At 41.2% G+C, this 20,175-nt stretch overlaps 1 protein-coding gene across 1 annotated transcript in view; it reads right to left on the bottom strand.

Annotated features, from left to right (window-relative positions):
- The window catches only part of ANO2 (anoctamin 2), a 94,068-nt gene that overhangs the window by 12,062 nt on the left and 61,831 nt on the right, over positions 1-20,175 (bottom strand). The window contains exons 13-17 of the mRNA XM_027901294.1: positions 17,855-18,056; positions 14,148-14,259; positions 12,715-12,772; positions 11,764-11,864; positions 4,923-5,071 (exon numbers count right to left, since the gene is read on the bottom strand). Coding sequence (XP_027757095.1) covers positions 4,923-5,071; positions 11,764-11,864; positions 12,715-12,772; positions 14,148-14,259; positions 17,855-18,056 — 622 coding nt within the window. The remainder of the gene's footprint in view (positions 1-4,922; positions 5,072-11,763; positions 11,865-12,714; positions 12,773-14,147; positions 14,260-17,854; positions 18,057-20,175) is intronic.

Raw genomic sequence — 20,175 nt, 5'->3', positions numbered from 1 at the left:
CAGATCCTGTGTCTGATGAGAGAAAAAACCCAAACCACACATCACACACCCAATCCCATACTGTTGGTGCCTTCCCTGGCTGACTTGAGCAGGACAGAGGCCAAGGGCTCAGAGCCAGCCCACGAGGCTCTCAACACCTGATGCCACATCTGCAATGTCTCATCCAGGCTTGGGCCCTGAGACAAAAAGCTCTAAAAGACAAACAGCATCAAAAGAAGTCTCTCAGACCACAGCCCTTCCCAGATGTCCACTCTGCCCCAGAAGCTGTTCCTCGCTGCAGGGCCTGAACAGAACCCAAGCCCAACAGCAGCACATTCTGTGCCTCTAACTCTGGCATCCAAAGTCTGATGAGGAGCAGAAATCGAGGTTTTTAAATTATGGATCTGGAGAGTGCTAGTTATGTAAGGGATGAAGAATCAGCCCCCTGCACAAAACCATCCATCAGCCAGGTTCCACAAGATTTACACACTGAGGAGTGTGAGTAACCCTAGGATCTTTTACATCAAAACCTAACCTAAGGAAAGGTGTTTTTTTTTGTGATTGTGTTGCTTTATTTCTTACCTCTGTATCAATAATATCTGTCATAGGATCACCTGTTGCTGGAAATAAACAACGAAAGAACCACTCCTGTGCTAAGGAACTTTCCAAGTTCTAAGAAGCAGCTTTTTATATACAGAAGAAACTTCAATACAGCCAAGCCTGGCTGGAAAACCTAAGGAAAAGGTGTAGTAAATGTATTGCAACAAGCCTACACATAACAGCCTGAGTTGGTAATTTCCATAACCATCCTCATTACAGAGATTATAGAAAAATGCAGGTTTCTCTTCAGCAACTTTTTTTCTTTTCTTTTGCTGCCTCACACATTGCCTTTTTGATGGCTTTTCCTGCTTTAGGGGAAATTCTTCCAGACCTCTCAGATTAATCCTTCTGGTAATCAGTAGCTACAGACCTGATCATTTTCTTCTTAGAATTCAAAAGGGAGTTTTGCCATTGTTTTGTTAACAGAAGTTGGATGACGAAACTCTTAATAAAGGATTTCTCTTCGAGGAAAAACGTTTTTAATTAATTGCCACGTGAAGCCTGGAATCCTAAAGGGGTTAGACTAGAGAAGGAAAGACCTTAATGAAATAATCTGAAAATCACTGCTGATGTCAGTTGCTTCTCAGGAAGCTATGAGTGGTATACATTTCAGACATCCATGTGCATCATTTAGCTGCTTTTGGAGCCAATTTCGTAAAATTTGTTTCATTAGCAGTATTTATTGCTACTCTAAGCATCAATTTCTTGCCAACTCCTATCACTGCAGGCTAGTGATACATGTGGCAAACTCGCTACCCTGTGGACCAGGAAATTGCTGTACATGCTGCCTGCTTTGGGAACTCACGTGGTGTTGTTGGCCTGGGTCAAAAGTCACTGCACAGTTTTAGGAACAGGAATTGCTAGTGACAAATTTGACACATGCTGACAATGGCTATTTATGTTTCAAAATTTTCTGATCGCTCAGGAATTTTAAGAGTGCCTCTGCTGAAGGGTGACTGCTAAAAAATACAGCTCTGTATCAGTTAATAATACCAAAACAAACAGTCATCAGGCATTTCACTGGTGCAAATCAAAACTTTTCACAGACTTGCTAATGACAGCCAAGACCTGACTGAAATCAAAGTTCAGCTCACCGAAGAAATGACCCACAAAAGCTTTCCCTGAAGGAAAACTTGGGGGCTTATTTGCCATGGTAAGGTGTTGGCCTCTTCCTCCCACACTGCTGAGATCTGAAAAATGCCACTGAAGTCAACAGAAGTCTGCCTGACTCATGGGCTTCGGGGCTTACCTTCTAAAGTTTTGTCTTTTCTTAGATCTATGTATGACTTTTACCCTAAAAAAATAATCAGAGAATCATGGAGCAGTTTAGGTTGGAAGGAACCTTTAAAAGGGTCATCTGGTGCAAATCCTCTGCACTGAGCAGGGACATTCAACAGGTCACGTTGCTCAGAGCCCGGGTCAGCCTGACCTCGAATGTTTCCAGGGATGGGGCATCCACCACCTCTTTGGGCAACCTGTGCCAGTGTTTTACCACCCTCGTTGTAAAAATGTGATGTTGCCCACAGTAGGAGCATCCTGAACCCCAATGCAGTGAATACTCACACATGGATGCATAACCTGCCTGTGCCTGTTTCTGCAGGAACCCCCACCATCGTCTGCATGGGAAAACCCAAAGGCAAGCCCAGTCTGCAGTTCCTTATTCAGCTGCCTCATTGCTGGTTGAGCAGATGATAACCACTAATGCCAGCGGGAGCCTGCCTGAGTAAATCAGCATGAAAACTAAGAAAGAAGTTCTGAAACAGCACCCAGATGCCTTTCTCCTCGATATCATACTACTTACATTCCAGTCATTCTGCCTTTTTCAGCAATTTAAGGGGGGCGGGGGGAGGGGAGGAAAAAAGCTTCCTCTGCACTTGCTGCGTTGTTTCCCTTCCCCATTGACCCCCGATCAGAAATACAAAAATAGGTAAATAAGCTGTTTAAGTGCCTCCTGCAGCTCGGTGCCCTTCAGAAGGACCCCAGCTGACAGGTTCAGTGCTGGGCTGCACAAAGTGCTTCCTGCCAGCGTGGGTGGCCCCAGCCCCAGCACAGGGAGCCCGACAGCTGAGAGCAGGGCTGTGGACCCGGGGCAGCACTCGGGGCTGGGGAGGTGCAGCTTGGGTTCCATCTGCTGCACATTTGTCTGGAACGCCACAGAGCCTGCCATGGCACTTCTCCACTCGGGGAGCTCATTCCCCTGCTCTAAACAAATGTTTAGGTTCGTAAGGAATCCATTCATTTGCAGGGCATCCATCTGATTATCCCTGGTGACTGCAGGATGGGGTACTCAGCCTGGTTTATGATCTGGGCACAAGGGACTAGTCTGAATTACAGGCTTAGTGTCCAGTGATTTATAACATCAGTACTAGAAGTTAAAATCTTAGAATCAGAGAATATCCTGAGCTGGAAGGGACCCACAAGGATTGAGTCCAGCTCCTGGCCCTGCCCAGGACACCCCAACAATTCCACTCTGAGTGTTGTCCAAATACTTCTTGATCTCTGTCAGGGTGGGGCTGTGATCACTTCCCTGGAGCAGGAACCCCAAAACCTTCACAGGTTGTGGTGATATTTCTACTTTTCTTTTCTAAAACACATCAACCCACTCAGTTCAGTGGCCATGATTTGAATTATTTTGGCAATTTCTAGGACTTGCTTCTAAAATTTAAAAAAAGATCTGTTCCCTAAGGAACAGCAGAACAAATGGCTAAACATGGGAGCTCCAAGAGGTACTCTGAAGTCAAAATACACTGTCAAAACCTCCCTGTAAGTGTAACTTCTTTGCAGGACTGACTACTGACCTGCTTCTTTTCTGAGCAGGTGGCCTTAAGTGAACTCATGAAACCAATCTGACATTTTTGAAGTTATGTTCAAACTCAAAGCAGCTGAGCATCACTTTTCCCACAGCAGAATCAAGACTGCTGATAGCAAATCAAAGCAATGTTGACAAACATCATACCAGTGCTACTGTTGTTCCAGCAAGGCAGAACTTTGCATCCCAGTAGTGTCCTTATGAATAAATCAAGGGTGATGTACACAGACATCCTGAATCAGGCTAATGGCATCATCTCAGATGCAATGGGAGTAAAAATATTGAAATGATTACAGGGGAAAATGTATTTTTTTTCACCATTGTTTAATTTCAAAAATTGCAAAGAAGTTTGCTTTAAGTTTCCAGTGGGAAAAATCACCTCTGCCTGAATTAATGCATGGAAATAAAAAACAATCCTAAAGGACAATTTTTCAAAAAATTATCATCATGTACAGAGGGGGATGAGGTAGTAATAATAATAATATTATTTAAGCTGAGCTGAAACAATTCAGAGGGAGATGATGGGAGGTGAGGGCCTCTTTATGGCACTACAGTTTGGATCTGTAAACATATTCATAAGAGATATTCAAATCTGCCATCATATAAAACACCTTGTATACCCTTTCCTATTTATAGACTTACATATATCTACCATTCTATACATTTTCATCCATGCATTTATGATTAGATTATAAATTATACCTATAAACCTACATAACTATTTCTAGAGAGAGAGAGATAAACTATACATGGTATTTAACTTTTTTGCCATGAAATGAATTCTCTCTCAGATGTTTTGAGAGCAGTGGCACGTTAAAACAGGAATTGTCACAAGCAATATTTCACAGGTGTCTGGTTTTAGATACCATGCCCATTGGCAAGCTCTGGTTCTTCCTGGATTCTTTTATGCCCTAAAGCCTGGGTTTGCCTGGATTATTCCTCTCCTTCTGCTTCCCCCACCTATACCATTCCCCCTTTCTCCTTCCCTGCCTCTTCAGGGTGTACTCATGAGGCAGCTACAGGGCTGAGGGGTACATTGCAATTTAAGTTTGCATCTGGTGTGAAGAACCAAGCCTCTTAATACTCCAGAGCATCCCTATGTGCCGCTTCCTCCCAGGTTTGTTTTCCTGAAGTTGGATTGGAAAAAAAGGCATGTGTGTATTTCAGTTTGGAATTCTCTACCAGATGCTTGACATTTTTCCTCGGATAATTTATCTGTAGTGGAACCCTTACTGATCCTGTGGCCAGATGGTTCCTGTGCACCTTTCTGAGCTGGGAACACTGCACTGTGACAGCATAAGTGGTAACAGACACCAGGATTCATGGCTATTGCTGTGTTGGTGGTGTGGTAGCCTCACACCCCTGCAGTCTTGCATGTAATTTCTGCAAACTACACAAGTGTTTTGGGGTTTTTTTTCCCCCTTTAACATAACAGCTTATGAAATACAGCCCTGTGACCCATGGTGATGGGTCCTATGCAAAGCTCTGGTTGTTGCAGGCAAGGAAAGAGAATCCAGAAATTCAGGACACTCACTCATTTCCATGTACTCCGGGGTCAGGCCGGTGAAAGGTTCCAAGGTGTAGTCGAGGTCCCATTGCTGAGGGTCCTTTGATTGGTTGGTGTCCATTTCCTTTGGTTCAGTTCTTTCATCCTTCAGCTTCCTGAAGAGCTTCTTTAGCTTCCTGAGGAAAAAAAGCTCAGATTGAACCAAGTCTTCTTTTACCTTCCCCCCTCCTCCTGTGACTTTGGTGCACAACAGGATGAGTTTACACCACCCTGTGAAGTTTTGATGCTGCTTATTGACAGGTGACAGGCTGCTGGACCTGAATGCAGTACTTTTTAATATATTTTTTTTTCTCTCTAGATGCATATTCAGTGGAGATCTTCCTGAAGCTCAAGCACCTTGGACCTAAATAATGCTAGTAATAATTAATACTCTGAAGAACAACATACTGAGCACCTCTAACACAATGTAAGAAGATTATGTGATAGCTTCATACCACCTATCAACCACAGGGGCACTTTTCTCTCACCATGAAATTGGGAACTTCCAGTATAATATGCTTTTAAGGTAAAATATTACCAGACATGCACAGGTTCCCCAGAGAAGCTGTGGCTGCCCCATCCCTGGCAGTGTCCCAGGCCAGGTTGGATGGGGCTCTGAGCAACCTGGGCTGGTGGAAGGTGTCCCTGCCTGTGGCAGGGGGGTGGAACGAGATGATCTTTAAGGTCCTTTCCAAGCCAAACCGTTCTGTGATTCCATGATATTTGCAAATAAAGAGGGTGAAAGAACATACTGATAGCACAAACGGTGGTATCAATCACTCTCCCACTAAAATGGGGATACAAATTTCGTGACACTGACAAAGACATGGGAGGAAAGCAAAACCATTTCTAAAAGAAGAGTAAGCAAAGCACTCCAAATGCCCCCCAAGGGATGGCATTTCAAATGCACGTGCAACGACAACATCACGCTATTTTAAACATCAAGAAATTCCCATGGAAAAAAAACCAACAAACCACAGTAGAATGAAGAATCTCTTCAAAATCAAGGAGGTGAAACACAGTTGAATTAGCATAAAATAGGAAGATTTGTATTTTCTTTTGCAGATGATATTTATCTTTCACAAAGACATACGATGCTGTTTTATGGTTCTTCACAGATGTGCCATATGAGTGAGAATCCAGACTAATCCCAGTGATGTCTTGCCAGTAGTGCAAGCAGGACTCTCCCACAAGCTCTTCCCCCACAGTTTGTGATAAACCCTTTGAACTGTAGGTGTGTGGCCTGGAGATGGGAATACATGGGGAAGGGGGTTTTCCTTTGTGCCTCCAGTGAAGCAGAACTGCCTTTCTCAGACGCTGATTTCAGTATCAGGGCAAGCTGGCAAACACTGTAAAGGCTTTGCAGGGTGGGGTTTTTTTTTTGCTTTATTCCTGAATTTACACTCAGCCACACAAATCTGATGGTAACATCCTCAGTACTTTGGCAGTGCTGGGGCTAACCAAAGAATTTTGGTACCCAGAACACTCAGATTACACAGTTTTAGCTGAAGGGTAGGGGGAGATTTCAAATGTTTCACAAGAAAGAATTAGGGGAACCCTTACAAAGACATCCTGCAAACTCAGCCATTTCAGGACACTAAAATTCCCTTTCTCCCCCTCTGCTTTCATGGCAGCCAAGGGAAGTTCTCTGTGACAGAGGTGATGTAGTATTCAGAAGGCAGGATTTAAAACCAGCAAAGAATTCCCAGGATGCTCTTCCAACATATCCCAATTAATTTCCTAATGCGAGGGACTCTCAGAGGACGGCAGACAATAAGTTCAAGGCAGTGCTGATTTCTGCTCAGATAAAAAGATCCAAGCTGTAATTGTCCCTCACACTTCCATGGGCAGATGAGGCTGAAGATCCTCCCACGGTCACAGCGCAGCAGCTGAGACAAAATCTGGGTGTGTTCAGATGTGAGGTCTGTGCACGTGTGATCGGGTTAGAGCCCCACAGAACTGAGACGGGGAGTTTATTGCACACACAAACCTCTCAGGAGAACTCAGTAACTAAAGCAATAGTTGTTGTTTTTAATGTTTGTTTGGGAGTGCACTAAATCCAGGGCTCAGTCACTCAGGATAATTTTTAATTTTTCGTCTGGCTATCTGCAAGCCAGGCATGAGGAGCTGCATTTTTAACCATTTGGAGTTCAGCTTTGAAGAGTGTCTGTATGCTTCTTTTCATGCCATTTTTTTTTTTTAATATCAACTGACTGAAAGCAAGCCAAACTAATTATTTCAAATTTTCCACGAAAAAAAAAAAACACAACACACCAGAAACAAAACCTTTGTGCCATATCCAAGCATGTGAAGTTTGAGACCAAGCAGAAATGTGTCAGAAAGTTAGAGGAACAAAGATCAGGGATTTGCAGAGTGTTATTCTCCAGCTATACAGCAGTAGGGCCACGAAAATGAGTTTTGCAGAGCCCCTGTTGCCGTACATATGATTGTGATATTAAAACTGAGGACACCTTTTGAATGCACTTGTGTGAAACCTGGTTTTTTTCACTACTCAGATCAACAATTTTTAAACAAGGCTGACAGACAAAGGGTTGTTTTAGCTGCTGATTTCTGCATGGCAAGCAGTGTGGAAGAGGCAGGTTTGCCCATTCAGGCTGAGCAGTAAACTTTCCTGACTCCATGTGAATCTGGGCAAGCAGAGGAGATGGTAGAGCTTCAGAATAGCCATTATTTCTGGTCTTTTTTGCCAGTGAATACCAAAAAGCAAGGTGCACTCCTAAGGAGACTGAGCACATGGAAGAAGAATTATCGTGGGATCAGAGGGAAAGAAAGCAAACAGGTTTTTGTCAGGCAGTGTCTGAAAGAAGAGAGCATAAAATCATTACAGCCCCACTCCTGAGGAAAAGCTTCCCTCAAGCTTATTAGGGAAAAAAAAAAACTGAGGAAAAGAAGAGAGGAATCAAGCCCCAGGTGATCATGGCTGGGCTTCTGAGCACATGGTGCGCTTAAATGAAGATTTTTTAAAAAAAATCAGAGAGATGACTCAACTGTTGCAAATCCATGACATCAAGCCTCTCAATTCACAAATGCCCTTGGGTGCTGCAAAGGCACATCACCTGTTAACATCTCCAAGAACTGGATTAGGAGAGGGACACCAAGATGATCAGAGGATGGAGCAGCTCTGCTCAGAGGAAAAGCTGGGAGAGTTGGGATTGTTCAGCTGGAGAAGGGAAGCTTTGGGGGGACCCAACTGGGGCCATCCAGGACCTGAAGGGAGCCCACAAGGAAGGTGGAGAGAGACTATTTCCAAGGAGTGACAGGACATGGGGAATGGCTTCAAACTGACAGAGAGCAGGTTCAGATTGGATATTAGGAAGAAATTCTTCCCTGGGAGGGTGGACAGGCCCTGGCACAGGTTGCCCAGAGAAGCTGTGGCTGCCCCATCCCTGGCAGTGTCCCAGGCCAGGTTGGATGGGGCTCTAAACAATCTGGGACAGTGGAAGGTGTCCCTGCCCATGACAGGGGGTTGGAACTGGATGATCTTTAAGGTCCCTTCCAACCCAAACCATTCTATCATTCAGTGAACACTTTCTAGAACAGAGATGCATGAAAAGACAGAAGAGCCCTAGAATCCACTGCCAGGACTGAAGGATTATTTGTATTAGGTGGTTTTTCAAGGCCACCATTCCAGCTGATGCTTTTTGATTTGTAGCATGATAGAAAAGGGTACAGGGAAAAAGCTAAACAAAAAAATTTATGGTATAGCCATGCTTCCTTGGCACACTCAGACTGCCTGGATTCTGTGGGAGTTTCAGTTTGTGATTTACTGGTTTTTCAGTCAGAGGAAAACAGCAATTCAAAACAGGAGAGGAAACAAACCCAATCAAACACCAAAAAATCTTATTTAAGAATAATTTAGTAAAGGTTAAAAAAAAATATAAGATAGTAGCTATGAAGGAGTGTCTTTAAATGGATTTTATTAACTCTTTGTATCCAGCATAGTAAGTGCATTTTGAAGTAAATGATGGAAAAATAAAAAGGCCAAAATCACTAAATGCAATAGAAGTTTTGCCATCGACTTCAACAGGGCCAGGATTTCACCCTAAGGGTTTAGCACCAAGGTCAATGACAGAGTAATAAAATAACCACATGGATGTTTTTTTCAATAAGTTCAGAAAAAAAAACCAACCAAACCAAACCAAGACAAACAAACCAGAACTGAAGAAATGGGGTTTAAAAAAACCCTCTGGGTTAAGGTTTTCAAGCCCTGCAGCCTTTTAGGGTCAAGTCCTGTGGCAACAGTAAAACAATGATGGTATGTGACACATCTGAGGAGTTGTGGCATATTTACATCTGTTAAACTTGTGAATTCCAGCCCCACAGAATACATATTTCGGTTCAAGAGGGCTTAGTTTTGTGTAACTCAAGTGTTGCTGCATTTAACTAGCTGGTTTGATATTCTTGGGTGTAGAAATTTAAAAAAAGAAAAAAAAATCAGAGAGATTTAGGAGACCAACAAGTCACATCTGTCATAGCTGTGCAGCAGTTCCTACAGAAGAATTGAAGGAAAAAGCAGGGATGTGTCCCCAAAAAACACAGGGCTGCCATTTGAAGTTTAACTTCTCATCCAGCACTGACTGTGGATAAACCAGAATGAAGACATGGGAAGATGCTTCCCAGTTCTGGCAGCATTTGGGATGCTGGAGGCATAATGGATGAGTGTTGTTTGCAAACTGGTTTATCATCTGCTTGGCAGAATCCTTTGAGGGAAAGAGAGAGAAAATGGGACAGCTTTATGACCTTCTGCAAAGCAGCTGAAATGCCTTGGGTTCTTCTGGTGAATAAAATCGAAAGGTTTCCTGCAAATAATCCTGAAATCTTGAGATTTCAGTAAGGAAAAACAAACAAACAAACAAACATTTTATGATGGGGGTCATCATAAAATTTAGCAGAGAGAGGAGCTTCCACGCTGCAGGTGTGGGGGGAGGACAATAGCAGATTCTGAAGAACAAATCAACATTTGTGAAGGTCCCTTATGGAGAGGAAAAGTTGGTTTCAGATGAATCTGTATCATTCACTCTGATTCTCAAAGAGGCACAAGGCAAGAGGGGGAAAGAATGCAGCTGTTGGAACTGTTGATGATAAAAAAGATTGATCTATTTTTCTGCCACAAGGGAAAATCTGATGGATAGGTCCCCAAAGTTTGTCTGTGCCCGTGTGTGTGTGTGGCAGATAAGACAGAATTATGTGCAGTTTAGGATCTAGCCCACACCAGTGGGGTGGCCCATGCAGAAACCAGAAATCAGGCTAATTCTGATTTAATTAGGGGTTCAGGAAAGCACTGTGCTTCTCCTGGTGCAAACAGGCCTGAGCCCTGCAGATGTACACGTGATTTTCTTGAGAATGCAGACAAGCAAAGGGAAACTGGATATGCTTATTGCAGGATGACAAGATAGCATTGTGACTGAGATGATTATTTATCCAGGGAGGAGAGGATGAAAGCATGTTTGTTTCCAAACAGTTTTAAAAATTGAGGCCACCATAGTTTGTTGGCAGAAGGGTGGGGGGAGGAAGATATGAGGGAGAAAAATGGGATGAAATGCTCACATTCTTACACCAAAGTGAGAGAAATGAGAAATAATTCGACATGAATTTCTGTTTGGACTGGATCAGCCTGTGCTTTCGTGAGTCAAAAATAATAAATACAGAATTCCCAACATCATAAAATCACCATTAAAAAAGTCCAGTAGCAGTAAGTTTTTGGAAGACGAGAAACAAATCACTCAGGTTTACACTGAGAAAGCTTTAAACCATCAACATGTCAGATATTTTGGGAATGATTTACCACACTTTTCTCAAAATAAAATGTAAACCCAATGAGATGCAGACAGAAAACAGGCCTCCCTATTGAACTTTGACACAAGAATAATGAAACCATCCATAATCCACATCTGATTTGTTTGGGATATTTTTTTTTTCTATTTAAATTCCTTCCAAGAAAAAAAAAAATCTTGCTTGGAAAAGGGAGGAAAACGGCTCATTTTAAATATATTTCCTATCTTTTGTGTCTCTTAGCTTCTAGTTAACATCTTCAAGGCCTTCCTTATGGCTGTGACCCAAAAGCTGCTGACACCAGAGCCTGAAATATTCTGAGTAATTTCAGTGGAGCTGAGACATCTAAGTCAGGCTCCTTCTCTACTACAACATTTCACAGGCCACTGCCACCAAGAAGCAAACCTCCCAGGAGGCAGAAGCAGGACGTTCTCGGTGGATTCTCAGAGCCTGAAGATCCCCCCTGGCGCTGGTGACACACAGAGAGGGTTTTCCTGCTGCCTTTCCAGCCCAGGACTGTGCCCTGAGAGTCCTGTGCCAGCCTCACACAGTGACACACTGACACACAGGCACCCTGGAAACGTGGGGATCTCATTTGTAAGCCCATAAAATGCTCATAGATCAAATAGTAGGTTTTAACATCTTTTATGAGCTGCTGCTTTCCCCCATGCTCACTCTCCTCCACTTTTAAACTAATTTGTATTCGACACTGCTATCCTGAAAGCTTCTCTGAAACTTCCCAAGAGATCTATCATACCTTGCCCGTTTTCCCAGGTTTCTAAAATTGATTTAAATCAATTATTTAATACATCCAATCACTTTCTTTAAGCCATTTGCTGCAGATATAGCCAATTATTCAACGTAAAATACAGCCAGATCATTTCACCACCACCAAAAATGTGATTTATCATCACATTCAATTAGGACCCGCTGAAGACAGTGGCAAAAGTTCCCATTCAGCTGAATAAGGACCAAGCCTTTAATTTACTGTGTCATGGGAATAAGGCAGGGTTATGGGGGAGGCTGGGATACGTACGGGATTCCAATTTCAAACAGATTATTTTGGATCAGTTGTTTTCCAAGCATGATGATGCTCAGCTGAATGCAGAGTTCCATCAAACAGCCTCCTGGAGCACACTGTAATTAAACAAAACCACGGAGTGTGAAGGGATTAAGAGGATTCATTTAAAGGCACCCACTTGGGAGAGCTCCCAGTGTCTCCATGCCCCTGCCACCAATTAGTGTGGGAGCACGGAGCTCATCCATCACTGCAATTCTGGGCTTGACAAGGTATTTCATCTCCACTCATAAAACTCCATTATGGAGAATATGCAGAGCTCAGAAATAACTGGCTGTGCCCTGGGGCTGCTATATTTCCTTTGAAAATATTTACCATATAATCAATGTAATAAACATAATGCAGTGTCACCAACACTCTCCCAACCTGATGTCTCCCGGGGGGGAAGAAAGGCTGCAATCTTGCAAAGACTGACATGTCAGCTCCATTGTAAAACCTCAGCACATCTATCAGTTTTCAAGGAAATACCATCAGCAGTTAAAAGGAATTTTGAAAAAAAAAAAAAATAAAAATTTACAGGTTTAGCCCCAAATGGCAATGGGCTATTAAAATGGCTATTAAAATTTCCAAGCTTCTAGTGATCCAGAAGGAGAAGCCAGATTCAAGTTTCCCAAGGGCCTCAATCAAATCATGAAATGTTTGTGCCTTAGTGCCCAGTTGGAAAGCATAGCAATGGTGAGGCTTCACCTGAGAGAGACCATGAAATAGTCAAAACTGCAGAGAGAAAGAATATAAAATTGCCTTTTAGATGAAAAATTTGGATTTTGTCTATTTAGGGGGAAGATTTAACCTCTTGCTTTAATGTGTTTTCCATTTTTCCCTTATTGCCTATACACTTTATAAATATTTCTCTGTGCTAAGGATTTGGTTTTTGTTGTTTTAATTTCATATGTACTTATATGCACTTACCTCTTCCATTCGATATCCTTCAAACACATACACGTAACGGCCAGGACGGCCAACAAACCTGAAAGCAATAAAAATCCATGAAATAATATAAAAATGGGAAATATGAACTAATAAAAAGGAAGGAAAATAAGCTACCTTTGACACCATAATTATTCATTCATATTAACCAAAATCTCTCAGAAGCAGCTTCTTCAATGTGAATTTTAAAAGACTCGTCACCTGCTCAACTCTGATTATTTAAAATTATTTCAAAGCAGGAGGCCTTCACAAATTGTTGTCTACTATGTCTTGATGAAATAATTTTCATAAAATATTTTTTCTTTGTTAAAACAAAATAACAACAAACTCCCTCTTTTGATTAGAGATCACAAATAGAAACGGGAACAGATATCCTAACTCACATTCTCTTGCATCTGAGTATTGCCTGAATAGATTTATTTCCACATCTATACACAATCAAGACTTTTTTGAAAACATAGGGAGAAACAGTGAGATTTGACTTTATTATAACCAAACAACACAAAAATATGGTAAAAAAAAAAAAAAAAAGAAAGAATTTGCTGATATTTTTCACTGATTCCCTACAATCCTTACAATTACTGTCAAAATACAACATTCACCCTCAAATCAAAGATGCTGAATAGGATTAGCGAAGGCTGCAGATTAACAAATTTTACAGCCCCCAAAAGGAACAGAAAAAATGGTATGGAACAGAATCAAGAGGATGTTTTAAACAGGTTTTTTTTTGCCAAAGTTTTAGCAAAGAGTCATTTTAAGCTTCCCATTCAAAAGCATGTGGATGACCTGGTCCCAAAAGACAGTGATCCTGAACCCGTAGGAAGTCACACTTATTTAGCAGGACAGCTGAATTAGCTCTTTGGTCAACCGGTTCATTTGCCAAAACTCAGCTTCCAGTCGACTATAACCATTCCTTAATTTAACTTGATAGGGGAGAAATGTGCAAAACTATGAGAAAGGAGTGAGGAAAAAAAAAGCAGATCCATAATTTTAAATGAAATAGGGAAACTTCTCTTTGCTGGATGATGCCTCAAGGAAAATTTGCTAAAATGTGGAAGGTGAAGGCCTGTAAGCACTACCTTTCACTTATTAAAGCAACACCCTTTTTGAACTAAAAGGGATTATTTTCTGAGGTGGAGATTATTCTTGATTTAGAAAAAACTGGTCACAGTCCAGAGCAAGACTCAGGCCAGAACTCAACATCGTGCTGTGCCACTCAAAGGAAAGCTTTAAACAACTCTGTTTATGATATTTTTCCAGCTCTGGGGAAGGTGTTCAGTCCCAGGCCATAGTTAGGTAGCCCTTAGAGCCCATTTTTAAACACAGATCCAACTAATATGGAAATATATATAAACACATATATACAAATATATATATATACATATATATCAATATGTGAAGGATCTTTATCCTACCTTCCTTTAAAAAAAGCAACATAAAAAATTGGTGCATAAGAATTCACAAACTTCAGCAGGAATGCCTTCAAAATCAATCTCTCCTCAAAGGTTTTCTCTGTTTTTGGTATTTCTGGGGAAGGAGAAAAAAAAAAAAACCACAAAAAACAATAAAGCAAGAAAATTGAATTAGTAAATATGTAGAAATGCCTGAATCTCCAAATACACACAAACCCCCATAAACCAAATTGCAAACTTTGAGCTCATACTGACTTTGATTTTGTACTTCTAATTTGTACCAAAGCATACGAGGTCTGTCACTGAGTCCTGATTCCTGATTTCCAGAGAGTCCTCTCAGATTTCCAGATGGAAATTGGAGGGTCTTTGACAGAGGCATTAATAATGACAACATAATGAACTTGTTTTTCTGACAGGCCTCTGACAGCTTATCCCAAGTTAATCTTGGTTGTCTGTCCAATACCCTGGTGGCAAAAAACCCCAGCAGATTCTGAAATGTGCCCTGGACCTGACAATACCTCACTTTTCCAACCTTTTTCATTCTCTTACTGAGAGACCTGGGCAGACCCCATGACTTTCCACTCCTTCAGGTCATGTGAAAACTCAGCACAGACCTCCTCTGTCATTTCCTCTGGCATCTATTATTAAATAAATATATTTTTTAATACAAATCTAAGTATTAAAAGCATATATTTCTTATAAAAATGTATATTTCAATAAAAATAGATAGAAATTATATATTTACACGTTCTCCTCTTGGTTATCTGGAGTTTGAGGGGAGAAAAAATTTGATCTTGACATTCCATTGCACAAAGCAAAATCAGAATAAATTACTTTGATGCATCTAAGGGTATGTATATTAACACACCCAGGTATATCAGTTGCACAACTAAAATAACAAAACATTTATATTCTCGAGCTATGAATGATGAAAGTACAAAGACTTTCAACCAGAAAACGAAACACCTTAAAAGCCTCCTTGGCTTTGTGTACACAAAGCCTTCTTTTCTGTAATGAGATTGTCAGTGTGCTTAATGCTAAACACAAAACTAAGCTCCTTTTTGAATCAGGCAGTAACTGATTATTAATTGCCATGCAAAATAAATGCACATTCCAGATTTCTTTAGAGAATTTGTAAAAATGTGGCTTAAACATTTCCCATATTCATTACCATGTTCCCAGGTTTATTTCCAGTTTCCATGGAAGTTTTTCAGTAGCAGAAGATATAAGACACAGGTTTTTCAAATTGACAGTAAAATTAAATATTTTTAAATACTTAAATACTCTATAGTTGTTAAATTGTTGTTTTTCCACGCTCATCCTGGGCTATAACTAATGCGAGAGCAGATTATTTTATAATTAACTTTATTATTCTTGGCTGACTTTCTGTGGCACAACAGAAGTGGGGAATAAAAAGGAGGTGCAGGGCTCTGGCTTTAAGGATTTCATTAAGAGTACTCCTGTACTTGCACAGTTTTGTTTTGGGCACAGTTTGGGTGTTTTGTTTGCTTTGTTTTTGTTTCGTTTTGTTTTAAAGAAGAAGCATAATGGCTTTTTTGAGCAAGAAAGGAATTGCCAACTTAATGAGTCACCACTGCCAGGCTTTATTGGGGATACTTTCACCTATATTTTCATAGAAAATCAGTGCACAATTTGATGAGCTTTGTTCACCTAAATATATAGAAAAGCTTAATTAAACCCTCAAGGGATTTGGACAATTTGTAGGTGATCCCACAGGCTGAATTAGACCCACAGGACAACAGCTCAGGGCAGCAGGGGATGTGGAGCCACAGCGGTGCAGCTTTTCATTTGAGGGAGAAAAATCCCAATCTTTGCCTCATGGAGAACCCCCCCAAGGATGAGCTCAGCCTCTGGATGAACATTTACACACCTTATATGGTGCCAGAGGCTCACTCAGCACTTCCCTCCCTCCCCACACTCAGACATGCTATACCATAGCCTGGCATGTGTAGAATTTGTCCTCCAGCCAGGTCGAGTCTGCTGCACAAGAAATGCATTCAGCCAGAAGAGGTGTTTTAGGAACAGGGAAAACTTCCCCCCCCCCACACACACACCTCCCAAAAAGATGAATTATGGTGGGTTGTGTATCTCACACCCAAACTGGGCAGCTGAAACTTTCCAGGTGGAGAATGAGCTGAGGTAACTGTGGAGGAGTCTGAGCTCACTGAAGGAGTTTCTGCCTTTGTAAGACACAAACACAAGGAGTTTTGATTTTATCCCTGTTTGACTGGTTCTTCCTTGGCCAGGAAATGTCCCAGGCCAGGCTGGATGGGGCTCTGAGCAACCTGGGCTACTGGAAGGTGTTCCTGCCCATGGCAGGGGGTTGGAACTGGATGATCTTTAAGGTCCCTTCTAACTCAAACGATCACAACAAAACTACTCCTTTTTTCCCCCCTCAAAACTTCTCCTTTTTTTCCCCTTAAAGCACTGCCTGAGCAGCTATTGAGGCAGATCCATGGCTTTGACCTTATGACGAATGCAACTGCTGTCAGTGGTACAATTCTTGTGCTTACAGAAGTAAACTCTCAGTTGAAAAAGATTCAAGTGTACTTGGGGTTAGAATAGTAAGCTATGCTGTCAAGAGCTATTCCTCCAACCCAAGTGTGTTCCTCAGCTTGTCAATTAACTGCAGTGTGAAAAGAGAAGGCAGTATATTTTGCTCTGCTCAGCAAAATGAAAGTTCACAAGTTAAGGAGCATTTATCAGCATGTATGAATAGTAATTTTTAAAAAACATTTTGATTGCATTTGGCATCTGAAAGCTGCCTAAATGAACTCTCTAACTCTTGTAATTTGTAGCACTAGAGATTATTCTGACCGTTCTGTTCTTAAACAAAACATATGATTGATGATTAGGAATGTTGCCTAAATAAAGATAACCATGTACAGTGGCACTTTGTGAAAATTAATTGCTTTCTATTTGTCTCTTTCAAATACTTTATGAATTTAATCTAAACTAACAGGCTAACCTTACTGGTAAAACCACAGGACCACATTTCAAAGATTATCTCAGGACTATCTCAACTACAAACCCACAAAAATAACTTTTCAGTGCTTGGAATAAATGACTTCATAATAAATAAATGACTTTGAAGCACCTAGAATTAGAGGTGATGAGTGAACCTGTGGGAAATAATATCTAATGACAGCTATATACCCTAATGTATATAACAAAACAACACTCTAGCCTAAATCTCTGCACTAGTCAAATGAATGACTTGCCTTTAAACGACTTAAATAAGTTGCCAGGCTTGTAACAATATGATGAGAGGTAAAAAAAAAACTTTAAAGTCCAACCTCTAACTGAAATAGATATCATTACAAAAAATTCCAGCCCAGACATGCCTCTAAAATGGAAAAAAAAAAAAAAAATCACTTGAGTGGTAAGGAAATGGTTAATAATACCATGGCAAGCATTTGCCAGAGTCATCAACATCTGAGAAACAACCCAGTGACTGTCAGTAAACTCAGCTCCCAGGCCTAAAGAGGTGTATTCAAAACACATGCCAGGGCAGAAATGCTCAACCAGGCCTAGATAAGTGGACCTTGGCACAGAGCACCTCACCCCACAGGCTTGAATATTTCCTCTGGTGCTTTCCAGGAGAAAATATTCCTACTGGAGCCTCCTTGCAACCCCTCCTGTCAATACTTGTAATGTACTAGGGAGGAATGTGGTGGGAGAGTTCTTACCAATTTCTGTCAGCCATTTGGCAACAGCTCCATAGATTTCATCCAGGATGAGTATCACCACGAGGTTAATGATGACAGCAGTGGCAGTCACAGTCACTCGAACGTTCGACCTGGTTGTCTCGTTCATGCTGAACGACAGAGCTGCTGCTGTGGTGATTCGGTACACAATGACACCAAAAACTGCTGAAAACGTCAGCATAATCTGCAAAGAAATGCACACAGAGGTTAGTTCAAGTTTGCCACTGGCAGTTCGTGGTGCTGAGTTATTTGTAAGAGCGACGCGATGATATCAGGACGATCAAATGGAAATGTGAGAACTCAGAACTCGCTGACAGACAGGGACATAAATGAGAAAAGGGGTGCAGAACTCCAAGCTGGCACAACAATTCAACTGTCAGAGAATGATCAGAGGGGTTATCCAGCCTGAAGAAGAGAAAGCTCCAGGGAGACCTTACAGCACCTTCCAGTACCCAAAGGGAAAGGGGGTTTACAAAAAAGAGGGAGAGTGGCTTTTAACATGGGCAGGTAGTGATAGGACAAGGGGGGGGATGGTTGTAAACAAAAAGAAAGGAGAGATTTAGGTGAGATGTTATTAAAAAGTTCTTCCCTGGGAGGGTGGGCAGGCCCTGGCACAGGTTGCCCAGAGAAGCTGTGGCTGCCCCATCCCTGGCAGTGTCCCAGGCCAGGTTGGATGGGGCTCTGAGCAACATGATTGTGTGAATGGCACCCCTGCCCATGGCAGGGGGATTGGAAGTAGATAATCTTTAAGGTCCCTTCCAAGGCAAGCCTTTCCAGGGTTCTGTGACACTGATTCTGTTCCTGAAGTTGTCATGTCCCTTCTGACTAAAGCCACACACGTCATTCACGTGGTGAAACTGGGGTTGTTTGGGTTCAAATGCAGCTGCAAAGCAAAAGCAAAGCAAAAGCAAATGCAAAAGCAAAGGTTTTTTCTCTGGCAAGAGGTTCAGAGGCCTTGGACTAAAGGACCTTCATGCATGTGCAGGTAAATGGCCTTTACTGGCTGAAACTGCTCCACCTCTGCACAGTGAAGTGGCAACTTAGAATTTAATTAAAAAAAATAATTTCCCCTATTATTATTCTTTTAAGACTATCCTAAGAAGGGTTACTAGGGCTTCACTTTACATTTGTGTCCCAGAAATCACTTGGTATCCTTGGCATCCTTCATGGGTTGGCTTTGACCCATGAGATGAGGAAAGTCAACCCTGCTACGTAAGGTCAAGTTCCCACAAGAAGAATTTGAATTTCACAGGGCTTTGGTATTCTGGTTTAAAAAGAAATAAATATCTAAAACACCCCACAATGGAAAAAAAAATCAATAAAATAGCAATAAAAAATAGCAAATTTTCATACTCAGAGCAGAAAAAGAGGGAGAATATACATTTTTCTCTTTCATTTTTGCCTTTGGCAAGAATTCCAGCATACATTCATTATTTTAAGTATAACATCTTGAGATCCCCAGATGAAAGAGACTACCTAAATGTGAAAGATTAGACTATTGCAATTATTTCACTGGGCCTGGGGGCCCAGATTCACAACATGGGTATAAGGAAACTTAACAGCTCATCTTAATGATCCAGCAGTAGTTTATTGAATTCCTGTATGCAGAGAAAGGCTGTTGCATGAAAAGGAACTATTGCAAAAGAACTGGAATGAGATTCAGAGTATTATTAAAGGCTGAAGGTGAAAACTGGGCACATTTTGCTTTAATGGAGAACTGGTAAACATACTAAAAAATAATGATCTGGAGAAAACTCCTGGAGATATTTGATGAAATTCACTAATAAGTTTTGTCAGAAAATACTAATGAAATATTAGATCTAGTAAAGCATCTAATTTTTACTTTTTAAAGACCTGTTTCATTAATTTTAAATGAAATGTGGGTGAACAATGAGTTTTTGCTTCATGCTAATATTTTTCATTCAAATAATGGCCTAAAGAAAAAATAATCTGAGCCGCAACAAATTTAAATGAAAACTTTTCCAATGGCATAAAATATTCTCTCCTTTTGTTTTGTAGTTTTCATTGTGTGGACAGAACATTTCTAATTTTTGTATCTATTTTTCTCTTTTTTTCTCTTGACTTACCTGCCAACCATGCAGAAAGAAATCTGATTTATGCTGAACTACCTACTCAGCTCTTACTATGACAGAAGTGATGCAGCAACACGAAGACCATAACCTTTTTCTTACTTACCCACTGCAATCAGTACAGAAGAGAGTAAAATCCCCAATAAAGGAAGAAAACAAAACAGCCCTCCCCTGGAATTAATCTGATTCACCTTCCACCTCTACGGTCATCTT

This window comes from Empidonax traillii, unplaced genomic scaffold (assembly GCF_003031625.1).
Source record: "Empidonax traillii isolate 1590-97213 ecotype Southwest subspecies unplaced genomic scaffold, ASM303162v1 scaffold770:size447908, whole genome shotgun sequence".
Classification (NCBI taxonomy): domain Eukaryota; kingdom Metazoa; phylum Chordata; class Aves; order Passeriformes; family Tyrannidae; genus Empidonax; species Empidonax traillii.
This window is presented reverse-complemented; position numbering and strand designations above follow the sequence as displayed.